General features: G+C 42.9%; 1 protein-coding gene across 7 annotated transcripts in view; it reads left to right on the top strand.

Moving 5' to 3' along the window:
- sorcs1 (sortilin-related VPS10 domain containing receptor 1) overlaps positions 1–24562 on the top strand; it is a 204242-nt gene that overhangs the window by 59047 nt on the left and 120633 nt on the right. The window contains exon 1 of one of the 7 annotated variants that reach the window (XM_049721516.2): positions 16679–17622. The exons of the other annotated variants lie outside the window; for them this stretch is intronic. Coding sequence (XP_049577473.1) covers positions 17356–17622 — 267 coding nt within the window. The 5' untranslated portion in view covers positions 16679–17355. Of the gene's footprint in view, positions 1–16678; positions 17623–24562 lie in introns of those variants that run through there. 7 annotated transcript variants of the gene reach the window in all.

The raw sequence follows: 24562 nt of genomic DNA, 5'->3' as shown, positions 1-24562 counted from the left end.
AAAACACCTGTTGATTTGTACAAGAATCCAAATACACCAATTATTGCATCTAAGTATGTAGTGCAATTGGATCTGTAAATAAGAGAAAGAGAGACTATTTTATTATTAATTGGTGCTCAATTCTGTGAATATCCTCACCAAGATAGTCTTTCATTTATTTCATTCCTCTATCCTACAGATTTCAAAGGGTAAATCTCAAAAGCAGAGCTTGGCATGTGTGTTTGGATTGAGTGGCTTTTCAATTTGTTATAGCTTTGGTTGGATAAGATGCTTCATAAATAATTTATAAGAATAAGAATGTTTACTGGATTGTCATTCCCCTCCCCCCTTGTTAGAGTGTGCTGCATGCTTTATAAAGTTGCCCATTAATTCGTCCACATTGATTTTGCACCACCACAGGAGGACTGTTAAAATATCACAACTTCCTGCAGGCTCTTTCAAATGCTCACACATATATATATATTTTTTTTTTTTGGGTGTTTTTGGACACTCAGCACTCTCTTCTAACAATGATCAATATTGTTTATACTTCTCTGCAGATCTTTCGGATCGTGATTTGTTGTGTTCTTGGTGAAATTACTACATGGTGTGTGTAGATGCAAATCATTTGGTTGTTCAGGGTATGACATTGTGACTTGATTTAACCTTGAAGTTAAAAATAAAGACAAAGACTAAGGACAAATAAGACCTGAAACAAGGTTTTTGGATGAACCAATTTGATCCAGAGACTCAAGCATAAAGCATCCATTTGACCCAGAGGAGACCTGAAAGAATAACCACCTGAACAAGGCTGTGCCAAAAGCTTGAGAAGGTATCATAAAGAAAAACAAAACCGTTACCAATGGTTGACAGGCTTCATGCAGCAAGAAAAGCCTTTGCTACTAAATATCAAATCGCATTTTCAGTCTTTGTTCAGGCAATGAAAAGGAAAAAAAAAGGAAAGGCTGCTCCAGACGGGGTCTCTCCTCGTCTGCTGAAGGCCTACCCTCTGGAGGTGGGTGACATATTACAGCGTATCTTCAACATCAGTCTGGAAAAGGGTGTGGTGCCTCAGCTATGGAAGACGTCGTGCATCATCCCTGTCCCAAAGAAATTACAAACTGCGGTGCAGACCAGATCTGCTGACTTCACACTTGATGAAGACTGGATTGATTGCTGCTTCACCACCTCAGATTTCAGGTTTGGCATGATCTCGACCCTCTACAATTTGCGTATCAGGAGAAGGTGGGGGTGGAGGATGCCGTTGCCAACTTGCTGCATCACAGTCTCTCTCGCCTTTAATACCTATGCGAGAGAGACAAAATGTGGGTGATGGGTGTGAGCTCACACCTGGGGCATAGATCATGGACTACGTGGCAGGCAGATGTGCACATGGGAGGCTGTAAGTTAGCCATGGTGAGGAGTAGCGTGGGAGGGCCACAGGAAACGGTGCTCTCTCTATTTCTATTCACCCTGTACACCTCTTACTTCCAGTACAACTCTGAGTCCTGCCATGTGCAGAAGTTTGCGGACAATACTACTATTGTTGGCTGTATTAGAGATGGACTGGAGGAGGAGTACAGGTGCCGGGTCCGGCGCTTTGCTGATTGGTGTGGCTCCAACCACCTGCACCTCAACACCGGCAAGTCCAAGGAAATGGTGGTGGACTTCAGGATGCCCAGGCCTTGTCCTGAGCCTGTGACTATCAGTGGAGACTGTGTGGAATGCATATCTTGAGTGTTGCTGGACGACAAACTGGTGGTCTGCTCACATCAATGCTTTATGGAAAAACACACAATGGTGGCTGTACTTCCTCAGGTGGTTGTCATCCTTCAACGTCTGCAATGTGATGCTGCGGATGTTTTATCAATCTATTATGGCAAGGGCCCTCTTCTTTGCAATGGCGTGCTGGGGGGGCAGCATCAAGAAGAGAGATGCCTGCCACCTGAACAAACTGGTGAGGAAGGCGGGTTCTGTTGTGGGCGCAGAGCTGTCTCATCTGACGTCAGTGGCAGAACAACGGGTGTTGGCTCGGCTGCTGTCAATTTGCTGTTTGTTTTTTTATTGATACTTTCATCTGCTGTTTATTGTTTATTTATTTAATCAGGGTATCTACTTTCTTCATGCAGTAGTGTTTGTAGAGTTAGTAGTAAGTAGACAGCTCTCACCAGTAGTCCGTGGGTTATTTTGCCTTTCCCTCTTGAGTGTCACTGGCAGCGTCTCTGATCTCAGCGTCGCCTTAGTCCTTGGTGTGCGGACATTTGAATGAGAAAGTGTCTGTGTCACTGATTATCTTGCAAACAGACTCATGTGTGCGTGTGACGGGAGAACGCGCTCATGTGCGCCTTCTCGTTCGTACATGTTTAATTTCTGTGGCTCACTCTGGGACATGCAGGTCCCCGTGACAATGCCAGCAGACTTTATGACATGATGTTTCGGGCCGGTGTAAATTTAGACCCAGGCTGGATTTGACCCGCGGGCCAGACTTTGGGCATGTCTGATCCAAACCAATGGAGGGTCCATCCCACCCCTTTCTTTTGCCATCTCCCTCACTTTTTCACCCAGGCGACAGACCACTTTCAAATAAGGCACGGAGCTCACCTTTGTATTTCTCTTGACCCCACACAGTAGTCATTGGGCCCTCTATGTCCCACATCAAAGTTCCTTTGGGAATGTCAATCACGAGGGCCTGCGGCACATTAACAACATAGTGAACCTGGGCCTGCTGCCCATTAGGGCCACGCTGCGCATTAACATGACGGTCAATCTTACCAACTACTTGCCCTTCTCTCCAATGGAAGCTTCAACTAATTGCATTCTTTCCCCTTCTAACACCAACCCTGTGTATGTTTTCAACAACAAATCCTAGCAAGCTTTAATCACATGTTGTATGTTTCCTACCCTCTTCTTTTTAATCACTCAATCACATGTTTACTGACATCGACTCACGTCGCTTCTCGTTTTGCTAAAATTTCAACACAAGAACAGTGGCTTGTCTTTCTACTAGGTAGACAACATTTCAATATGTCAACCACATTTTTTATTCTCTCACTTGAACTTACACTATAGGAATATGTTTCACCCCATCATATAACAAGATATCTTCTCAAACATTTTCCAGTCGTTTTTATCACCTTTTTTTTCCTATACCGTGCTGGCCCGAATATAAGACGATGTTTTTTTGCATTGAAATAAGACTGAAAAAGTGGGGGTTGTCTTACATTCGGGGTCTAGACATTATACCCATTCACTTGTGCGCAGCGGTAAGTTAAAGGTTTCAGGTATCGAGTGAGTACGTATATTGCTGTGATCGTGTGCGTCTATGACACAAAGTGAATATATACATTTCATTGTTACTACTGTCCACTGTTGTGCCGTTTGTCCGATCGCGGTTTGCTTCGTGTGCGTGCTGTTTGATTGACAGCTCCGGCGCGCTCCTTTAAGTTTGCCTCGCATCGTACGAGTAGCCATTACGCAGCGGCACGGCGACTAACAGTCACCAGCAAATGTATTTTGCTGTCTCGATGACTTATGTTTGGTGTGTTGCCGAGAGTATTTCTTTCATGGTTATTTAGTATAGCGGAACCGTTACGCGCAGTTAGTTATGTAATGTGTGCCGTCTACTAGTGTTGTGTGATGTCAGAAGTTGAGCGTTGACTTACGTGCTGTATTTCTGTCTGTTGCACACACACACACACCCACCCACACACACACACACGCACACAAACACTCCCACACCCCCCCCCCACACACACACACACCCTTCACACGCTTCATACAATCATCACACACATCAATCACATTCACACACCCAAAGACTCACCCTTGTACACTACACACACCTATATACCCTTTTGCCAGTTTGCCTGTATGCCCCTATGAGCCACAGTGCCTGTTACTTTTTTGCATACTATAATTCAGTAAAGCAATCAAAACTGAACCACGTCTTCCCTCCTGTGTTCTAACCGACACCCAGGGGCGAAAAGAGCATAACCATCCGAGCCAACCCCCATACAGTCATCAGGCTCCCCAACAATAGCAGTAGCAGTTTGCATTATTTTATTGCATTGTTTTTCCTTATTCAGATTTGTTTCAAGACTACATTTACATTTAGACTTCACTTTGATGGTTAATGCAGTCATTGCAATTTTGTTGTTTTATCACAGTAGATTGGTTTATTTACATTTCAAAAACATTTACAAATGTGATTGCATTTTAGTTTACATATTTAAATGTTCAGATATTAAGATGTGAAAGACTGTTTTTGCATGATTTGAATGAGGCAAAATAACATGCTTTTTCTCTCAAATATATTGTTATAATCATTTGTTTCAGATGTAATTATTTTCTGTATAGAAATTAAATTTGGTGTTCTTAAAGTCTTTTTTCAAACTTGCATCTTTAAAAAGAGGGGGTCGTCTTGGGTTGGAATTGGGGGGTTAGCTCACCAAATGATTTCCGAGCGTGGCACCGCTGCTGCTCACTGCTCCTCTCTCCCCCAGGGGATGGATCAAAATCACAAGGGGATGGGTTAAATGCAGATGACAAATTTCACCACACCCAGATGTGTGTGTGTGACGACGATCATTGGGACTTTGGGACATGGGACTTTATATTCCGGCCAATACGGTATATTTTTTTCTTGTTTTTTTCATAGTTTTTTTTTATTTTCAGACTTTGTTGTGCACAGTTTTTTTAATTTCTTTTTGAGATTTGAAGGCTGTTTTGCAAAGGGTTATAATCTTGTGACACTCTTTCTTTCACCTCCGGTATATCACAGTTTTTGTAGGGCTGTTTTTCATTTGGATTCTAAGACTCTTTCACCCCTCAGAGGCTGTTTGACAACAATCTAGGTTGAAAACAATCTTGCACCTCTGGTGTATTTGCTGTTGGTCTGCATAAATATGTGTAGAGCTTTGAATGAGGGGTGTTTCTTGAATTAATAATACGTCAAGACACTCTTGCACCCCGTGTCCTGGGCTGTTTAACAAATACTTTGTGAACAAATATTTGTACGACTACCTTATTGAAACACTCTTGAACCCTTCTCTAGGGCTGTTTGACAAATAGTATCTGAACAAATACTTAGTTGAAGAAAGACCTATTTGAAACACTCTTGCACCCTATAGGGTCTGTTTGCCAAACATCTTTGAAACATTATTTTATTTATTTATTATCAATTTTATTTCGAGCTTAAAAACAGGAAAATATATCAGTAAAATATAAAAGGAAAAAAGAATACAAAAGGAAAAAAGAAAACAGGACAATAACAAAATGTCCCAAGCAAGTCGTAAATAACTTATATAACAACAATTAGGACAGCTCGAAAAGGAGCAGGAAGAAGTTAAGGAAGTTTTCCAATCCTACCCCCCTATCTCTTTAATCTATTTATAATACAGATATTATATATATTATTATATTGTATATACATTTCCAATATTCAATTTGCCATAAATCAGCTGTATTCAGTAATATTACAATATTTATAACACTACATATCCACATTCAATAATCAATATACTACCATATTTATAACACTACATATCCATATTAAATGATCAATATACTACAATATTTATAACACTACATATACATATTCAATAATCAATATACTACCATATTTATAACACTACATATCCATATACAATAATCAATATACTACCATATTTATACAACTATCACCATACAAGCATATTTATATCATACCACACATTTCACCATAGCAATACCACATTTATATAATACTAGATTTGACTACTATCATATTTATATTTACATATGTATATACCATAATTATATACAATACACATTACCATACTTATGTAATAATATATAATAATCATGTACCATACATATTTCTATACCTATGTACTAATATACCATAATTATATACCACACACATTACTATGCGAATGTAATAATGCACAATAATCAGAACAATAGCAACATATGTACTAATATGCAATAATCAGAATAATCAATAATAATCAATGATATAATCATCAATACATTATAATCAATACCATATTTATATAATAACACTTCCCTGTATTTGGCCCAGATCGATAGTTTGTAGTTATTTTTAAATTAGTTGATGGTTGGACATTGTTTCATTTCCGTGCTCAGGCTGTTCCATAGCTTCACTCCGTAGATTGTTATACATTGTTTTTTGATTGTGGTCCCATGAATCTCCTGTTGTATTGTGGTCCTACACACAACATTAAAGCCTTTTAAACCCTCCCCAATATATTTGTGCTACATAAACCTTTCCTATTCTCTTAATAACCATTCCCACACTGTTCTGTGCATGTATCTTATCTTATCGTATCGTTACAGTACCGTATTTTCCGCACCATAAGGCGCTTCGGGTTAAAAGGTGCAGGCTCAATTGCAGGGTCTATTTTGTGTTTAATCCACACATAGGGCGCACTGCATTATAGGGTGCATGCATGCCATGACTTACAGTAAACAACAACAACAACAAAAAGTCACAGGAGCAAGACAGTGAGTTTGGTTGTACTTTATTCCACTTTACTCTACTGTACTCACATTATTGTTGATCGATAGTCATACGCAAATCCGTTCAAGTCCTCATCTTCTGTATCGAAACTAAACAGTTGGGCAAGTTCCTCATTAAACATTCCTTCTCGTCGATCCTGGCTTTCCAGAAAGCTCTAATTGTGCCTCGTAAGCATGTCTCGTTGTCTATGCCATTTTAGAGGGTCCTAATGCTGTTTGCTTTGAACAAACGATAGTGTTTATTTATCAATGGCAGCGAAGCTAGGTACTCTACGTGTTATGTACAATCCTCTGTTTGTTTTTGCCCTAATTTATGCAAAACGTAATGTCCTCTGATTGGTTCATTGAGGTCTACATATTATGCCAGTATATTACGTCTCTGTGTGGCGGAAGCCACACAAAACAACTTTATTTTGGAATTCGGTCTCCACAAAAGGCACACCTTATTAAAAGACACACCTTCGTTTACTGAGAAAATTAAAGGCTCTTAATGCGTCTTACGGTGCATTTTGTGTGTTATATATAAAATATGTATTTTATTAGGAAACGGAAAAAAAAGATAATACTGTATTGGTCCGATTATAAGACGGTGTTTTTTTGCATTGAAATAAGACTGAAAAAGTGGGGGTCGTCTTACATTCGGGGTCTAGACTATTCATAACGCTAGATGGCGCCAGACCCCAGGCCAAAGCGAACCCCTATCATGAAGAATAAAAATAAAAATAGCAGTAGCAGTTTGCATTATTTTATTGCAATGTTTTTCCTTATTCAGATTTGTTTCAAGACTACAGTTACAGTTAGACTTCACGTTGATGGTTAATGCAGTTATTGCAATTTTGTTGTTTTATCACAGTAGATTGGTTTATTTACATTTCAAAAACCAGAAGCCATTCATTTACAAATGTGATTGCACTTTAGTTTACATATTTAAATGTTCAGATATTAAGATGTGATAGACCGTTTTTGCATGATTTGAATGAGGCAAAATAACATGCTTTTTCTCTTGAATATATTGTTATAATCATTTGTTTCAGATGTACTGTAATTATTTTCTGTATAAAAATAAAATTTGATGTTCAAAAAGTCTTTTTTCAAACTTGAGTCTTGAAAAAGAGGGGGTCGTCTTATAATCAGGGTCGTCTTATATTCGGGCCAATGCGTATATGTAAATGGCTATTTTAAGGAAAACGCGACAGCACTCTTGTGCTGGTATTGGTCTGGGTCTGGTCTGAGGTCAAGATATTGGCAGTCAGGTGCAAGGTAAATGTCCGACAAAACAAAGGCAGGCAGCCACCCGGAGCTGATGATGACAGGTGGACAGGATTAATACTATCTCAAAAGCTACCAGGATTTTTTGTATAAAACAACAGGTGACTTGACTGTGAGTGTATGTATAAGTTCTGGCAGCATAGAGACATCCAAATCCATCTTGTTTTTGAACCGATGAGCTGTAGCTGTTGAGTTGCGCCTACACACACGCATACACGCACGCACGCACGCATGCACACACGCACGCACACACACACACACACGCACAAAACAGAGCAGCTCAGGGATAGTCGGCCTGACAATAGATCAGCTTCCACATCTGTTTTTGTGTGCCTTGTGAGAAAGATCAGGAATCAGGCCAGAAATACCTGTAGCCCCACATAGAAGCAAAGTTTTCAAAGTGAGTAATCACGGAAGAAACAACTAAGTGCATCTCATAGCCAGAAGAGGTGGAACTATCTATCTGTCTGTCTGTCTGTCTGTCTGTCTGTCTGTCTGTCTGTCTGTCTGTCTGTCTGTCCGTCCGTCCGTCCGTCCGTCCGTCCGTCCGTCCGTCCGTCCGTCCGTCCGTCCGTCCGTCCGCCCTTGCTCTCTCTCTCTCTCTCTCTCTCTCTCTCTCTCTCTCTCTCTCTCTCTCTCTCTCTCTCTCTCTCGCGCTCTCTATCTATCTATCTATCTATCTATCTATCTATCTATCTATCTATCTATCTATCTATCTATCTATCTATCTATCTATCTATCTATCTATCTATCTATCTATCTATCTATCCGTCCGTATGTCCGTCAGTCTGTCTAATCTTCTGTCGTCATGGCAAAAAAGAGATTTAAATGCTCAGAAATTTGCTGACAGTAATGGAGTTCTTCAGATGTTGTGGAAGATAGGGATGGTGTGGTTAAAAAGCTACTGGCATTAACACGTACTAATGGCTGCACTCATGTTCTTCTTCTAAATTAGTGTTTTTTTAATATTCGGAAAACATAATCCTCTATCAATGAAAATGTTAAGTGGTAGATTTCTTTGTTCTACTTGCGCTATAAGCAGCTTAAAGGATTGTACAAGGACTTAATACTTGGCATGGCTCCAATCACATCTAGTCAAATCCACTTTAACACTAGAACATAGTACTTCTATGATGAACACCTTTTATTTGAATCCACCCAATTAGAGTATTTGAACCTGTGATTTACAGGTATGTTTTGCTGTCCTAGGATACTACAGTACTGCATATCCTTGCTCATTTCCAGACTATAAAATTCTACTTTTTGCCTAAGCTTTGAATCCTGCATCTTATACTGATTTGTTTTGGTAATAAATGCAATAGATATGAGGACATTTCATTTAAAACACCTGCATTTTATAATCTGGTGCGTTTTATATATGAACAAAATGAGATTTTCCCCTAATTTTAGCTAGTGCGATTTATAGTCCAGAAATTTCGGTAGTTTGTTTTCCCGTGCACTCTTTTACAGTTGGAAGATATTGTTTAACAACATTAAAATTACACTAATGGCACAAGGTCTGACATACAGGACAGGACAACCACTTGCAGCACGATGCAGACTAAACTGTTTTGGGGGGAAAGGGATGTGGAGTGCTGGAGATCTGTCTGGGCTCGTGTGACAGCGTTGCTGGGACGCGACTGGTTGGCGAGGGCGGCAGTGCAGTGACTGGTCGCTGTCCACGGTGTAACTGGCTGGCAGATAGCTGGAACCAACCTAGCGGGGAAAGCAGCAGAGTAAGCGCGCAGAACGCAGCGGGTAATCGTGGTCAGGGCCAAGCAGGTGGTCGGGACGGGCGGCAATCAGAGCGTAGTCAGAAATGGGCAAGTGGTCAAGTTCTCTAAGTCAGCAAGGATATGCTCCAGCACGTCCACGACCCTCGTGAGGATAAGATGAATCAGAAGACGAAGGAATATATAACAGCCCAAGACCTACAAATAATTATTTTGTAACAAGCTAACAAGAAGTCTGAAATGTTGGTTTTATTCTGGAATTGGGCAGCATTTTTGGCTCTTTATAGAGGTCATATTTTGACAACCTGCTCCTAAAGGTTTCAGACGATAGTTTTCAAACTTTGTTTTATCTAAACATGTTTAGGATGAAAAGTTATTGGAAGCTTTGTTTTTGTCGTATGCGTTTGCCACGGCAATGTGCTGTGTCCAAAGAAAAATAATGTCATTTTTGAACCTAGGCGAAAACTCATCACACTTTGGGACCTTTATAGCTGCTCGCAGCTCGAGTTGTAGTGATCCCTTGCCACTTTGCGGTGCACTTTTCAAGAATGCACTACTTTGCGGATTTATAAGTGACGAGACAACAGCGTATAAATACACGCCGATAGCGCGGGACGTGCCTCTGAGCAATGTGCGTCACTGCGGACATGACTGAGTTCAAGCGCAGCAGGCAACATCCGGCCACGCGCGAGGGAAGAAGAAGAATTACCAACCAGAAGGTGTCGGGACACGTGACAATATCACGTGTTTGTTCTTTTATTTACTGTAAAGGTACAATACATGCACAGAAAAATGTGGGAATGGTTATTAAGGGAATAGGAAGGGTGTATGCCACGTAAAAGTATTGGGGAGGGCTTAATGTTCATGTGCAACCGTGACACACGTTGGTTTCGCTATGCTTGATGTCCCCCGGGTTAATGTAGTGTGGCAATTCTGAAGATGGACACTTTGCATTGCTTTGCAAGCTGCATGCTTTTAATTAACTTACAATACATCCATGCCCACTAGCGGCCAACAAGAAACACTACGTGTTGGACATTTTAACACAGTGTTTTTTAAATTTCTAAATAATGTACGTATATAACGTTTCTACTTAACAGAAGTCAGTATTTCGAAGGTGGTTCTGGAATGCATCTCCCGCAAAAAACGAGGGATCACTGTATTTGTAATTATTGATTTAAAACTTGTCACATTCTGTGTGCCCTGCGAGTGGCTTGCAACCGGTTCAGGGTGTCCCCCGCCTACTACCTGATGACTGCTGGGATAGGCTCCAGCACGCCCGCGACCCCTGTGGGGACAAGCGGTATAGAAAATGGATGGACATTGCCACAAGAGTAGCCTATAGGTTCATACTCTCTACCCCCCCCCCCCCCCCCCCCAGACAAGACATTTGCAAACATATGCTTTTACTGAGAACATTTTTGCAATTTTCTGACATGTTACTAACCAAACCAGGGAATGAATCTTAATTAATTGACATGTATTTTCTTCACTGCCAATTTGAAAAACATGAATGTCCCGTTTTTGACTAAAAATATGAAAATCAAAAGGTTTTTTTAAAATGTTTGATTAACTGACAATAATTAACAGACTATCATAAATTTCGGACTATAAGCCGTGACTTTTTTCTCAACTTTTGAACCCTGCGGCTTACATAGGATTTTTTCCGTGATTTTGGTGATGACTTGATCGCTTTTATACACTCGTAAAAAGGCTGTGGACTGCTGTTGTGCGGCACCGCTTTGCTGGGCGGAGGGATATGTGACACGGTCACTGGGGAGAAAAGTGGTGTGTTGATCGCATGTCCATCTGCCAGGCAAATAGTGCTGTGTAATTCACACAAAGAAGAGACAGAACGAGAGCAAGACGGACATTACTGAAAGGAAGCTTTTATACACAAACCGTCATTATGGGGGACAAAAGAAATGCATATGATGCCGTTTTTAAGTTAAAGGCAGTCGATGTTGATGACATTGTGTTGCGTCACTCTTTTCTTTATTTCCCGGTCACGTCTACTCTGGAGCTATACGTGTCGCTCGCTAGTTTAATGTAATTTAGCGCTTCGTGCATGAATAAAATTAGCATGAACAGACCCTCATCATGGAAAATGCTAGAAGAAATGCATAAAAGTGACGACGAAAGAGAGACTGAGAAAGTGTGTGGCGAAGGATATCTAGTGCTATTCCAATCGGACACTGAGGAGGAAGACTTTGATGGTTTCACTGCACAAGAGGAAGATGAAGACGATGGAGCTCTTTTTTTTTACTTTTACTGGTATGCTTTTTTAACCAGCCCTGTTAGTGCTGTGCTACCGTGTTGCTGCTGTGTTACCGCCGCGTCTCAGTGACTTTTACCGGTATATATTTTTTAATCCAGCCCTATTAGTGCTGTGTTGCTTCCGTGTTGCTGCCGTGTCACAGGCAGTGTTTAAATAGAAATGTTAAGGTATGTTATTAAAAATTTAATAAAAGCTTTCTGTGTACCGTCTTTCTTTGTAAATAACTCGCGTGCACACTTCCGTGTTGCTGCGGTACTACTGCTGCGTCACAGGCAGCGTTTAGAAAGACATCTTAAAGTATGTTATTAAAACTTTAAAAAGGCTTTCTGTGTACTGTCTTTCTTTGTATAAAACTCCTGCGCACGTGCGGCTTATAGTCCGGTGCGTCTTATATAAGACAAAATCTAAAACATCCCCGAATTTTAGCTGGTCGGTTTATAGTCCGGCAGGCCTTATAGTCCGAAAATTACGCTACTTAAATATTAACATAATCGTTGGTTGCACCCGTCACCAGGTGTCATTGTGTCCCATGTATGAGATTGGGATGATTAGATTGCGCTATTTGAAGCAGGAGCATCCTGTTGACGCTGGATCAGTACGTTCATTTGTATCATTAGGACACTCCCCATTTTCACTATAAATAACATCTGTTGTGCCTCCAAAAACATCCCTAAGCCAATTCAGACTTTCTGCACCTTGATACTTGATCACATTTGCCAGCAGTTTTTCTAGCTGCTGAGACATTTTTCACCTTGGAGACATCTAATCACGCATCATCTTATGCTGTTTTTGTGACATAATGGAGTGTTAGGGGATGCTTCCAAGATTTGCCTTGCCTATGAAGGGAATATTCACTTTGAATATTACCGTGCTGCTATTGCTATTGCGACGACACATTATCAGTAGGGTAAAACTAACCTGTCTCACGACGGTCTAATCCCAGCTCACGTTCCCTATTGTCAATTTTGGCTATGTGAAGCCCTTTGAGACTGTTTGTGATTTAGGGCTATACAAATAAACTTGACTTGACTTGAATATCAATATGCTCAGATTGTTTACTTAATTGTAATAAAACAAATAGACTTGTCCACCAGAGTAGTTTTACTTCTTCAAGAGTAATTTAATATTACTATGTAATGATTTCATATTATCATTTCACATCGTAAATCCCGAAAAATTATTTTTTTTATACCGATCTTTCAAAATCAGTTTTCTAACTGATTAACTTAGTAGCTTTTGGAAAAAAAAACATTTTAATTTACCATTTCTCGTGTTTCGATTACCTGACTATAAACCGTGACTTTTTTCCATAATTTTGGACCCAGCGGCTTATAGTCAGGTGCGGCTTATATAAGATTTTTTTTCGTGATTTTTGTGATGACTTGATCACTTTTACTCTTAACACTATTATATACAGTAAAAGCTACAAAACAAACTGACAAATAACTCGTTTTCAAATCAGACGAGTAAAAACTGGTCAAATAAAAAAAAAAGATATTATTAAAAGTGAAGACAATTTGCAATTCTAGTAATGACACACGAATTTGATGCACAATTTGTCTTCGCGGGCCACATAGAATGATGTGGCGGGCCATATCTGGCCCCCGGGCCTTGAGTTTGACACCTGTGCTCTAAACCCTTTCTCTTACTCTGCCATATCACTCAGAGATTACACAAAGCAGTGGCGCTGTTTGGACCATCTGCATTGAATTAAAACCCAATCAATCAGCATTTAAATTCAATTCTTCCGACATTTTGCTCACCAAAAACAAGTTGTAATGAATGTGAACTTTTAATGCATTTTATTCAGAAGGTTACTTTGAACCTTAAACGGCAGCGCGGCGTACTTATGGATTTTTACGGCCTCCGGCCTCCAGGGGGCGCTCTAGCAGGAAGCAAGAGCGAGACAGGCGAAGAAGAGATAATGCGCCGAAGAAGACGCGCTAGTTTGTGTTTACATTTCGCGCATCACGCAGAACGCGATAAGGTCGGACATTACTGAAAGGAAGCCTTTATACACAAACCGTCATCATGGGGGACAAAAGAAATGCATATGATGCCGCTTTTAAGCCAAAGGCAGTCGATGTTGATGACATTATCTTGTGTCTACTCTGGAGCGTACTTATGGATTTTTACGGCCTCCGGTCTCCAGGGGGCGCTCTAGCAGGAAGCAAGAGCGAGACAGACGAAGAAGAGATAATACGCCGAAGAAGACGTGATCGTCTCGCGCATCACCACACACCCGCATTCACACAAAGACAGGAAGCTTTTATACACAAACCGTCATTATGGGGGACAAAAGAAATGCATACGATGCCGCTTTTAAGCTATACGTGTCGCTCGCTAGTTTAATGTAATTTAGCGCTTCGTGCATGAATAAGATTAGCATGAACAGACCCTCTTCACACTCGAAGAAATGCATAAAACCGACGACAAAAGAGAGACTGAGAAAGTGTGAGGCGAAGGATATCTAACGCTATTCCAATCTAAGGAGGAAGACTTCGATGGTTTCAGTGCACAGGAGGAAGATGAAAACGGCTCTTTTTTTACTTTTACTGATATGTTTTTTTTAACCAGCCCTGTTAGTGCTGTGCTACCGTGTTGCTGCTGGGTTGCTGCTGTGTTACCGCCGCTTCTCAGTGACTTTTACCGGTATGTTTTATTTAATCAAACCTTATTAGTGCTGTGTTACTTCCGTGTTGCTGTGGTATTACTGCCGCGTCACAGGCAGTGTTTGGAAAGAAATGTTAAGGTATGTTATTAAAGCTTTAAAAAAACTTTCTGTGTCCAGTCTTTCTTCGCTAATAACTCGCGTGCACACTTCCGCGTTGCTGCGGTACTACTGCTGCGTCACAGGCAATGTTTAGAAAGACATGTTCAAGTATGTTATTAAAACGTTAAAAAAGCTTTCTATGTACTGTCTTTGTAAAAAAACTTGTGTGCACGTGCGGCTTATAGACCGGTGCGGCTTATGTAAGAAAAAAAACTGAAATATCCCTGAATTTTAGCTGGTGCGATTTATAATCCGGTGCGGTTTATAGTCCGGCGATTACGGTATATACAGTTTTGACTTTGACAATGATTCAGGTAAGGGTGCAGATTGATGGATGGACAAATGGAGGGATGGATGGATGGATGGATGGATGGATGGATGGATGGATGGATGGATGGATGGATGGATGGATGGAATACATTCTCAAGGACCAAAATATTATCTCTCACCATTGCTGCATTCCAACGATCCACAGCCGTTTGTATTCCAACAGGTATTAATGACTGTTATGACAGTAATGATACAATATTTGCTCTCCATCCATTTTCCTTGTCCAAAATCAGGCTTGTTAGCCAAATACACCCTGTTTTCAAATTTCCAGCAGCCCAGAGGCTCTTGCTTAAAATTAATCATGTGTGGCCCATCAACACTGTTGACCGCTGTAGGAAATAAAAAATAAAACGTTTTTTTTTCCGACCAAAAATGGCAGCAGACCCGTGGCCGTGCTTTTGGATGCTTTCAGAATTATGGTCCAAGCGCCTTCCCGAACACACCGCTCTCAAAGTTGTGTTAGGTGTCAAACAGAACCTTCGCCGCATAACTTTTGTGTGGCCATTTCCAACCCATTTCTAAAACGGAATTGTAACGAAGAAAAGGAAGGTTGACAGAGAGATCTGTCACTTCGAGGACAAGTGGAAATTGGCATTTTTATTTTTTACTGAAATACAAAATAATAGCCTTGTTCGATAAGAGACTGATGTGGTTGAATTTGGCTGTCAATACACTTGAAAAATGCTTGCATTCTCAAAAATGTCCCATTGTCGTAAATGCCCCTCAATGCCTTACCTTGAGCTCTGCATTTCAGATAGCCTTTTCACACTGCACTTAACAGTGCAGTACTGTGCAAAGCTGTGTCGAGGCACAGCACGGCACGGCAAGAAGCTGCTGCCGAGTACTATTTTGGTGTACTTTTACATCAAATGGCATGATGAAAATGAAGGAAGCCCCAAAAAATGTGGTGAGGCTATTAAATTCTCCAAGTTTCTACCATGGCATTAATATGAGACGCAGCCATTCCCTGTTTAATTCTTCTGCATGTCTCTTTCTCATCTTTAAAATAGTCAAACCATGTTATCTTTTACAATAATGCTACCATTTTGCTCAAACCTTGAGAAAAAGCCTCCCTTGTTTATTTCTTCTTGCAGTTAGGACCCCTGTGCAGGACCGCTGCACGAATGTTTCCACTCTGAGCAAGTGCAGTGTGAACTGCCCCTCAACTCTATGACTCAAACATAGGAAATTCACTCTGCAAACGTATTTCAAACTCATTTCCTCTGAAAAGACATTTTTAGTCAAAATTATTTTATTATGCTGTTGAGGGGTATTTAATTATTTACAACTCCATCCAAGGGGATTTCCTGGAAAACAATTTGATGCGGGGCAGTATGGTGTTTGTTTTCCCCATGCTTTTGACAACACCCGTACAAAAGGCAAAGAAGGAAGTTTCCCAATATCTTTTAATCACGTGCTCTCCTTTCAGCCTTGTCAGGATTGCTTATTTGCTTATGAATATATTGTTTCAATTGGGAGCCCACAGACATCTGCCTCACCTTGTGAGCCAACAAGCCAAACACTATAGAATGTTGTGCAGTATCTTCTTGCATGAGCTGTGTTGTATCCTCATCAAGATCAGTATCTTGAGGTGATGGAAATATACCAAGCACTTAATGGAGCAGGAGTGTGTTGAGTCTGACGGCTTTGTTTCAACTCTTCTGACTGATTGCTGTTGCTGCTGTGTACCAGTGCCTCATTACGTCATACAGATTTTTTGATTTGAACACTATTTGGGGGCAGTCGTGTACTCTTTATTTTGCTAACACCAGACTCCCAGGGTGGTGGTGCTTGATCATCTTATTACAGAACAAGGTTTTTACCAATTGTATTGTTATATTTTGTCCCAGTTCTTTATCTTTAATGCTATGCTAATAGTAATTACCAGGAGGCTGCCTTCTCTGTTTAACTATTTAATGTATGGTAGAAAGATCGAGACACAGCTGTGGAGCCTTCTCTTCATGATTATGGAACAAGGTCCAAGATCCCGACTCTTATACTACTCTTGGCTGCCCACCTGCAAGGGGGCGTGTCTGCCGAGCCTGTGGGATAACGTGTGACCGTGCAGACTTAACTGAGATCAACGTGTGCAAAAGTGTCATAGAAAAGGGAAAACCACTGAAAGCAAGAGAAGGCTCACAGCAAGATAACGGCATAGCTCAAGCTACCTAGCTAATCACATGTGCCAGAAAGGCCTCTTCTAACAATATTGCATTTTACATACGTATATAGTACTTAGATGAGCCCAACCCTTAACAGATATTTGTGTGCCTCAGAATTCAGAACATTCCACTTCACCCTAAACCAAATTCTCTTTCAGGCTGTGCAGATTGAGCCAAGTGTTGAGAGTAATGTGTTGTTTACATAAAGGACAAAGATTCGATCACGGGATGACAAAGGGCCCCACGTACTACCGGCATCATTGGCGGCTTTGTTTCTAAGTGACACAGAGGACAAAGAGTTTGAATGATTTAATGATTTGGAGTGACACAGACGGTTTGAAAAACTATTATGGCTTTTACGCATGCCTGGTCCTACTCTACGGAGGTATCTTTCACTTCCGTGGATTGAAGTCGGAGGCCGGCGCTTGGCCGGGTTGCTGTCCGGGGACAATGGATGGGGCTCGGACATGGCTTTTACGCACGCCCGGTCCTATTCTATGGAGCTCTCTTCCACCTCCGTGGCTGGAAGTGCCACCTCCGGGGATGGAAGTCCACGCCGGTGCTTGGGGCCATGTGGTGGTGAACTATTTATGTTATCGTTATTTGATATATTTTATTTCGTATAGCAACTTGTATATGTTTTTATCGTTACAGTTCAGTACTTGTTGGCTCGTTGAACTCTTGTTTTGTTAAATAAAGAGCCGTTTACCAAAGCCACGTCTTTCCTTGTACTTTGTTAACGCTATAATAAAGTTATATACTACGTACTGACGTCAGGGCGCACACGCGCCGTTGTTGACAAAGGACGAGGAATTTGATCGATGGATTTAATGATTTGGAGTGACACAGATGGTTTGATAATATTGTTGTTTACATCAGTGTTTCCCAACCACTGTGCCGCGGCACACTGGTGTGCCGTGAGAGACGTTCAGCTGTGCCGTGGGACTGTCCAATATTAATTACGGAGCGCATTGTAAACAGGATCGCGAAACCACTGGTCAGTTCGCGCAAGGCCTGGTCAGCCACTTGCTAATCGTGCATGTGTGGAGAATCGGAGAATCTTGAGATTTCATATCGTGTCGATATGATTGTATTGCATCGGCACATATTCAGTTTATGTGTGTATTGCTGTGTGCTTTTGCTAACAGTGACAGACACTATGACGGTTGTGGTGCGTTTGTGGTTCGATGGAAATCAGAGAATGCATTTCAACGGGATTGGTTATTTTTCACATACGTACTTTTATTTTAATCACAATCACTTTAAATAGTTTATTTCTTACACCGTGTAAAACCTTTTTAAAAAACTGTCACTTTTATTTAAAAAAAGGAATACAATTTACCGCGAGTCGTCACCTTATCGTGGTGGAGGGGTTTGAGTGCCCCTATGATCCTAGGAGCCATGTTGTCGGGGGCTTCATGCCCCTGGTAGGGTCACCCATGGCAAACGGGTCCTAGGTGAGGGGTCAGACAAAGCACGGCTCACCCAAGCCCCTTATGATGAAAAACATAAATGGACTTTGTTTTCCCTCGCCCGGACGCGGGTCACCGGGGCCTCCCTCTGGAGCCAGGCCAGGAGACGGGGCTCGAAGGCGAGCATCTGGTGGCCGGGCCTTCGCCCATGGCTATATGCATAGCCCGAAATGGAAACGTTGGTCCCCCTTCTCATGGGCTCACCACCTGTGGGGGGGGGCCGAAGGGGTCGGGTGCAATGTGAGCTGGGCGGCAGCCAAAGGCAGGGACCTTGGCGGTCTGATCCCCGGCTGCAGAAGCTGGCTCTTGGGACATGGAATGTCACCTCTCTGGCTGGAAAGGAGCCCGAGCTGGTGTGCGAGGCAGAAAGATTCCGACTAGATATAGTCGGACTAGCCTCCACGCACAGTTTGGGTTCCGGTACAAGCCCTCTCGAGAGGGGCTGGACTCTCTTCCACTCTGGAGTTGCCCACGGTGAGAGGCGTCGAGCAGGTGAGCAATACTTATTGCAGGTGAGCAATACTTATTGCCCCCCGGCTGGGCACCTGCACATTGGGGTTCACCCCGGTGAACGAGAGGGTAGCCTCCCTCCGCCTTCGGGTGGGGGGACGGGTCCTGACTGTTGTTTGTGTCTATGCACCAAACGGCAGCTCAGAGTACCCACCCTTCTTGGGGTCCCTGGAGGAAGTGCTGGAGAGCGCTCCTTCTGGGGACTCCATCGTTCTACTGGGTGACTTCAATGCTCACGTGGGCAATGACAGTGAGACCTGGAAGGGCGTAATTGGGAGGAACGGCCCCCCTGATCTGAACCCGAGCGGTGTTCTATTGTTGGACTTCTGTGCTCGACACGGATTTTCAATAATGAACACCATGTTCAAACATAAGGGTGTCCATGTGTGCACTTGGCACCAGGACACCCTAGGCCGCAGTTCGATGATCGACTTTGTAGTCGTGTCATCGGATTTGCGGCCGCATGTTTTGGACACTCGGGTGAAGAGAGGGGCGGAGCTGTCAACTGATCACCACCTGGTGGTGGGTTGGCTCCGATGGTGGGGGAAGATGCCGGTCCGACCTGGCAGACCCAAACGCTCTGTGAGGGTCTGCTGGGAACGTCTGGCAGAATCTCCTGTCAGGAAGAGCTTCAACGCCCACCTCCGGCAGAGCTTTTCCCACGTCCTGGGGGAGGCGGGGGACATTGAGTCTGAGTGGACCATGTTCCGCGCCTCCATTGTTGAGGCGGCCGACCGGAGCTGTGGCCGTAAGGTCGTTGGTGCCTGTCGTGGCGGCAATCCCCGAACCCGCTGGTAGACACCGGCGGTAAGGGATGCCGTCAAGCTGAAGAAGGAGTCCTATCGGGCCGTTTTGGCCTGTGGGACTCCGGAGGCAGCTGACAGGTACCGGATGGCCAAGCGGAACGCGGCTTCGGCGGTTGCTGAGGCAAAAACCCGGGCGTGGGAGGAGTTCGGTGAGGCCATGGAGAATGACTTTCGGACGGCTTCGAGGAAATTCTGGTCCACCATCCGGCGTCTCAGGAGGGGGAAGCAGTGCAACGTCAACACTGTTTACAGTGGGGATGGCGTGCTGCTGACCTCGACTCGGGACGTCGTGAGTCGGTGGGGAGAATACTTCGAAGACCTCAATTCCACCTACACACCTTCCATTGAGGAAGCAGGGCCTGGAGACTCTGAGGCGGATTCTCCAATCTCTGGGGTCGAAGTCACTGAGGTAGTTAAAAAACTCCTCGGTGGCAAGGCCCCGGGGGTGGATGAGATCTGCCCGGAGTTCTTAAAGGCTCTGGATGTTGTGGGGCTGTCATGACTGACACGCCTCTACAACGTTGCGTGGACATCCGGGACAGTGCCTCTGGATTGGCAGACTGGGGTGGTGGTTCCCCTCTTTAAGAAGGGGGACCGGAGGGTGTGTTCCAATTACAGGGGAATCACACTCCTCAGCCTCCCTGGTAAGGTCTATTCAGGGGTGCTGGAGAGGAGGGTCCGTCGGGAGGTCGAACCACCAGGAGGAGCAGTGTGGCTTTCGTCCTGGCCGTGGAACAGTGGACCAGCTCTACACCCACGGCAGGATCCTCGAGGGTGCATGGGAGTTCGCCCAACCAGTCCACATGTGTTTTGTGGACTTGGAGAAGGCGTTCGACCGTGTCCCTCGGGAGGTTCTGTGGAGGGTGCTTCGGGAGTACGGGGTGCCGAGCCAACTGATAAGGGCGGTTCGGTCCCTGTATCACCGATGCCAGAGTCTGGTCCGCATTTCCGGCAGTAAGTCGGATTCGTTCCCAGTGAGGGTTGGACTCCGCCAAGGCTGCCCTTTGTCACCGATTCTGTTCATAATTTTTATGGACAGAATTTCTAGGCGCAGCCGAGGCGTTGAGGGGGTCCGGTTTGGGGACCTCAGCATCTCGTCTCTGCTTTTTGCAGATGACGTGGTGCTGTTGGCTTCTTCAGGCCGTGATCTCCAGCTCTCGCTGGAACGGTTCGCAGCCGAGTGTGAAGCGGTCGGGATGAGGGTCAGCACCTCCAAATCCAAGTCCATGGTCCTCGATCGGAAAAGGGTGGAATGCCCTCTCCAGATCGGGGAGGAGATCCTGCCCCAAGTGGAGGAGTTCAAGTATCTTGGAGTCTTGTTCACGAGTGAGGGGAGGATGGAGCGTGAGATCGACAGGCGGATCGGTGCAGCGTCGCCAGTAATGCGGACCCTGTACCGGTCCGTTGTGGTGAAGAGAGAGCTGAGCCAAAAGGCAAAGCTCTCAATTTCCCGGTCGATTTACGCTCCTACCCTCACCTATGGTCACGAGCTATGGGTCGTGACCGAAAGAACGAGATCTCGGATACAAGCGGCCGAAATGAGTTTTCTCCGCAGGATGTCCGGGCTCTCCCTTAGAGATAGGGTGAGAAGCGCGGTCATCCGGGAGAGACTCGGAGTAGAGTCGCTACTCCTCCACGTTGAGAGGAGCCAGATGAGGTGGCTCGGGCATCTTATCAAGATGCCTCCTGGACGCCTCCCTGGGGAGGTGTTCCGGGCATGTCCGACCGGTAGAAGACCCCGGGGACGACCCAGGACGCGCTGGAGAGACTATGTCTCTCATTTGGCCTGGGAACACCTTGGGATCCCCCGGGATGAGCTGGATGAAGTGGCTGGGGAGAGGGAAGTCTGGGAGTCCCTCCTAAAGCTGCTGCCCCTGCGACCCGACCCCGGATAAGCGGAAGAAGATGGATGGATGAATACAATTTAAAGAATATTTAGTATTTATTTCTATTAAATTATTCGACTCTCCATACATACATAGGAATAGGACTCTACGTGTTTTGTTGTAATATAACTGATTTTAATATAGGAGCTTAACAGATTTTTGTTGGCGGTGTGCAGCGAGATTTTTTCCAATGAAAAGGTGTGCCATGAATGAAAAAAGGTTGGGAAACACTGGTTTACATGATAGTTATTTGATATATACTTTATATATCGTTATATGGGTCTGTGGAACATTTAGAATATTTAGACGTTAGCGGCGCGGCGCTTACGCGGAATCGTTTCCATAAAGGACGATCGATGGATTTAATGAATTGGAGTGACACAGATGGTTTTATAAACGTGTTATTTATGTAATAGTTATTTGAATAACTCTGAATGTTACGTCAGGCCCGTTCTCAGCTCTTCGTTTGTCTTTATGTCACGTTAGCATACCTATAGTTTAGCCCAGGGGCGGGCAAACTTTTTGACTTGCGGGCCGAATTGGGTTCTAAATTTTGACCGGGGGGCCGAACCAGGAGCAGATGGATGTAGTGTTTGTGTGAAATAATATAAACGACCTGTAAAGGTCATTGCATAAAAAGTTTTGGCCTTTAGTAGGTAGTAAAGCATGGATATTCAAAAAAGGTTTTTTGAAAACAAATGCATTTATTAACAGCATTAAAAAAAAAAATCCCTAAAAAACTGCTATCAGTGATTCTCATAAAATACGACACTGTTATTATGAATAACAGTCTCCATCACTTCAGTGCCTGCATGTCAGATTAATGAAAGATGTTTATTTTATGAGATCACATCAAACGGCAAACATTCTGACCAAATATATCATATTGAAGAATCGGTGAAAGCATACATCCAAATAAAGTAATCAAAATGGCAACACGGTGAGGGGTATCTGAAAATCAGAGCAGAGTTTTAACTCACAAACACCTGGTAACAGAGGTGAGGAAACGGGAAACACTTCCTTAAAGTAAGCCTTAAAAACTTTACAGGTTAAGATTAGTCACAAACAGGTGGTGCATCAATGTCCTTGAGGATCCTGCATTGTTTGAAAATGAGAATGGTCGCTAGTTTCAATCCCTGCTATTTGTACAGATCATAGTCAAAATGCATATTTTTACAACAAACTTGAAAGCCTCCCCTTCATTTTCAGTGGGAACAGTGTTATTGGTCTCCCTTTTTTTGCTAGTGTGTCATAGTCTGGAGTAAAATTTGTTGTGGCAATTCTTAGGAGAGATCCGAGGTGTTGGTCCGTTTACCTAGATCCTTGACAGGTTGATGTTGATGTTCATGTGGCTGAACATCACGTCGCGTACGTCGACCCAAATTGGCCACTCTTTTTAAACACTCGGCACTCAGTGTCCACTTTGCTTTTCCTTGGGCGACTCATTTTAATGGAAGGATTCCAGGGGAAGGTTTGTGGGTGGCTTTAGCGTAAAACTGTATCCGAAAGCTCGGCGCGCAAATTACAAGAATGCTGTCTTCACAGCCCACGCTCTAAATTCGGCACTGATACAAATAGAGCGCGAGTGCGCCATTTCCGTACTACTGAGTACGTACACGCACTTGTGAGTGTGCACCGAGCTTTCTGACACGGCTTCCGGTAGTAAATGCGCAGGCGAGTGGTTCCCCATCTACTGGGGAAACGCAGTCATTGCAGGCAAAATGACTGAAAAAAATGTTTAATAATACAATTTATTTAGGGTTGGCGGGCCGGATTAAACGGTCCCGTGGGCCGGATGTGGCCCGCGGGCCGTAGTTTGCCCATACCTGGTTTAGCCTGTTGTTGCTCGTTCATGTCTGTTCTTGGTGTTGGATTTTGACAAATAAATTTTCCCCAAAATGCGACTTGTACTCCGGAGCGACTTATATATGTTTTTTTCACGTTATTGTGCATTTTATATTAATTATACAACCATATAATATAATATTATATAAAATATATAATATAAAATTAAGGTAATTTGTACATTGTAATTTAAAACAACAATCCAGGTATGTTTCCATTGAAGATACAATGGTTTGGTTAAGAACTCAACAAGGATATTCAATTTGCACAAAACATGCTATTTAATCGGACAAGCAATTTTAAATAGCATAATTTTTTTAACCTAAAAGTATTTGGCATCGGTATTCGCGATACCAACATTTATCGCACAGCTCTACCTCTCATACACACTATAATGTCAAACACACACTCTTTTATTGGTCAATAACAAGATTGTGTTTCCATTGACCTCATATTTCATGGTTCTTTTTCATTTTAATTCAGCTCATTAATGTTTCTCTACATTAAGAAAAAAGAAAAAAAACGTGTGTTTTTTAATTTACTGCAAATTAATAGCCAGCATCTTTTGGGATTAAATTTAGGCATACGTATTGTTTTATTTTGTTATTTTAGAAGAAAGCGTAATTCAACTGTTAGTAGTGTCATACTAGCAAAATGTTTGTAAGTGTTTGGGTTAGTGTTAGGGTTAGATTCAGATTCAGATTCAGATTCAGATTCAACACACTCTAAAAAAAGTGCAGAATGTTAACAAGTAAAGCGTAAAACATTTTGAGAAATGAAAAACTCCTTTGTCATTTGGAGTTGTGTGTAGTTTTAATGGCTTCATACATAAACATTATGTTTAGGTTAGCTAATGATTTGTCATGGATTGTCTAGAACACGTACGAGTTTTAACTCAACCTACATGGCTTGTTGCATATTCTTTTGCTCAGTGTTTCTGAGTTAGCCCTGACCAGCAGGCAAACACGAAGGTACGTGATGTTAAAAACAGCAATTAAAC

The sequence above is a fragment of the Syngnathus scovelli genome, chromosome 5, assembly GCF_024217435.2.
Source record: "Syngnathus scovelli strain Florida chromosome 5, RoL_Ssco_1.2, whole genome shotgun sequence".
NCBI classification, from domain to species: domain Eukaryota; kingdom Metazoa; phylum Chordata; class Actinopteri; order Syngnathiformes; family Syngnathidae; genus Syngnathus; species Syngnathus scovelli.
The sequence above is the reverse complement of the archived record's forward strand: the minus strand, read 5'-3'. Positions and strand labels throughout refer to the sequence as shown.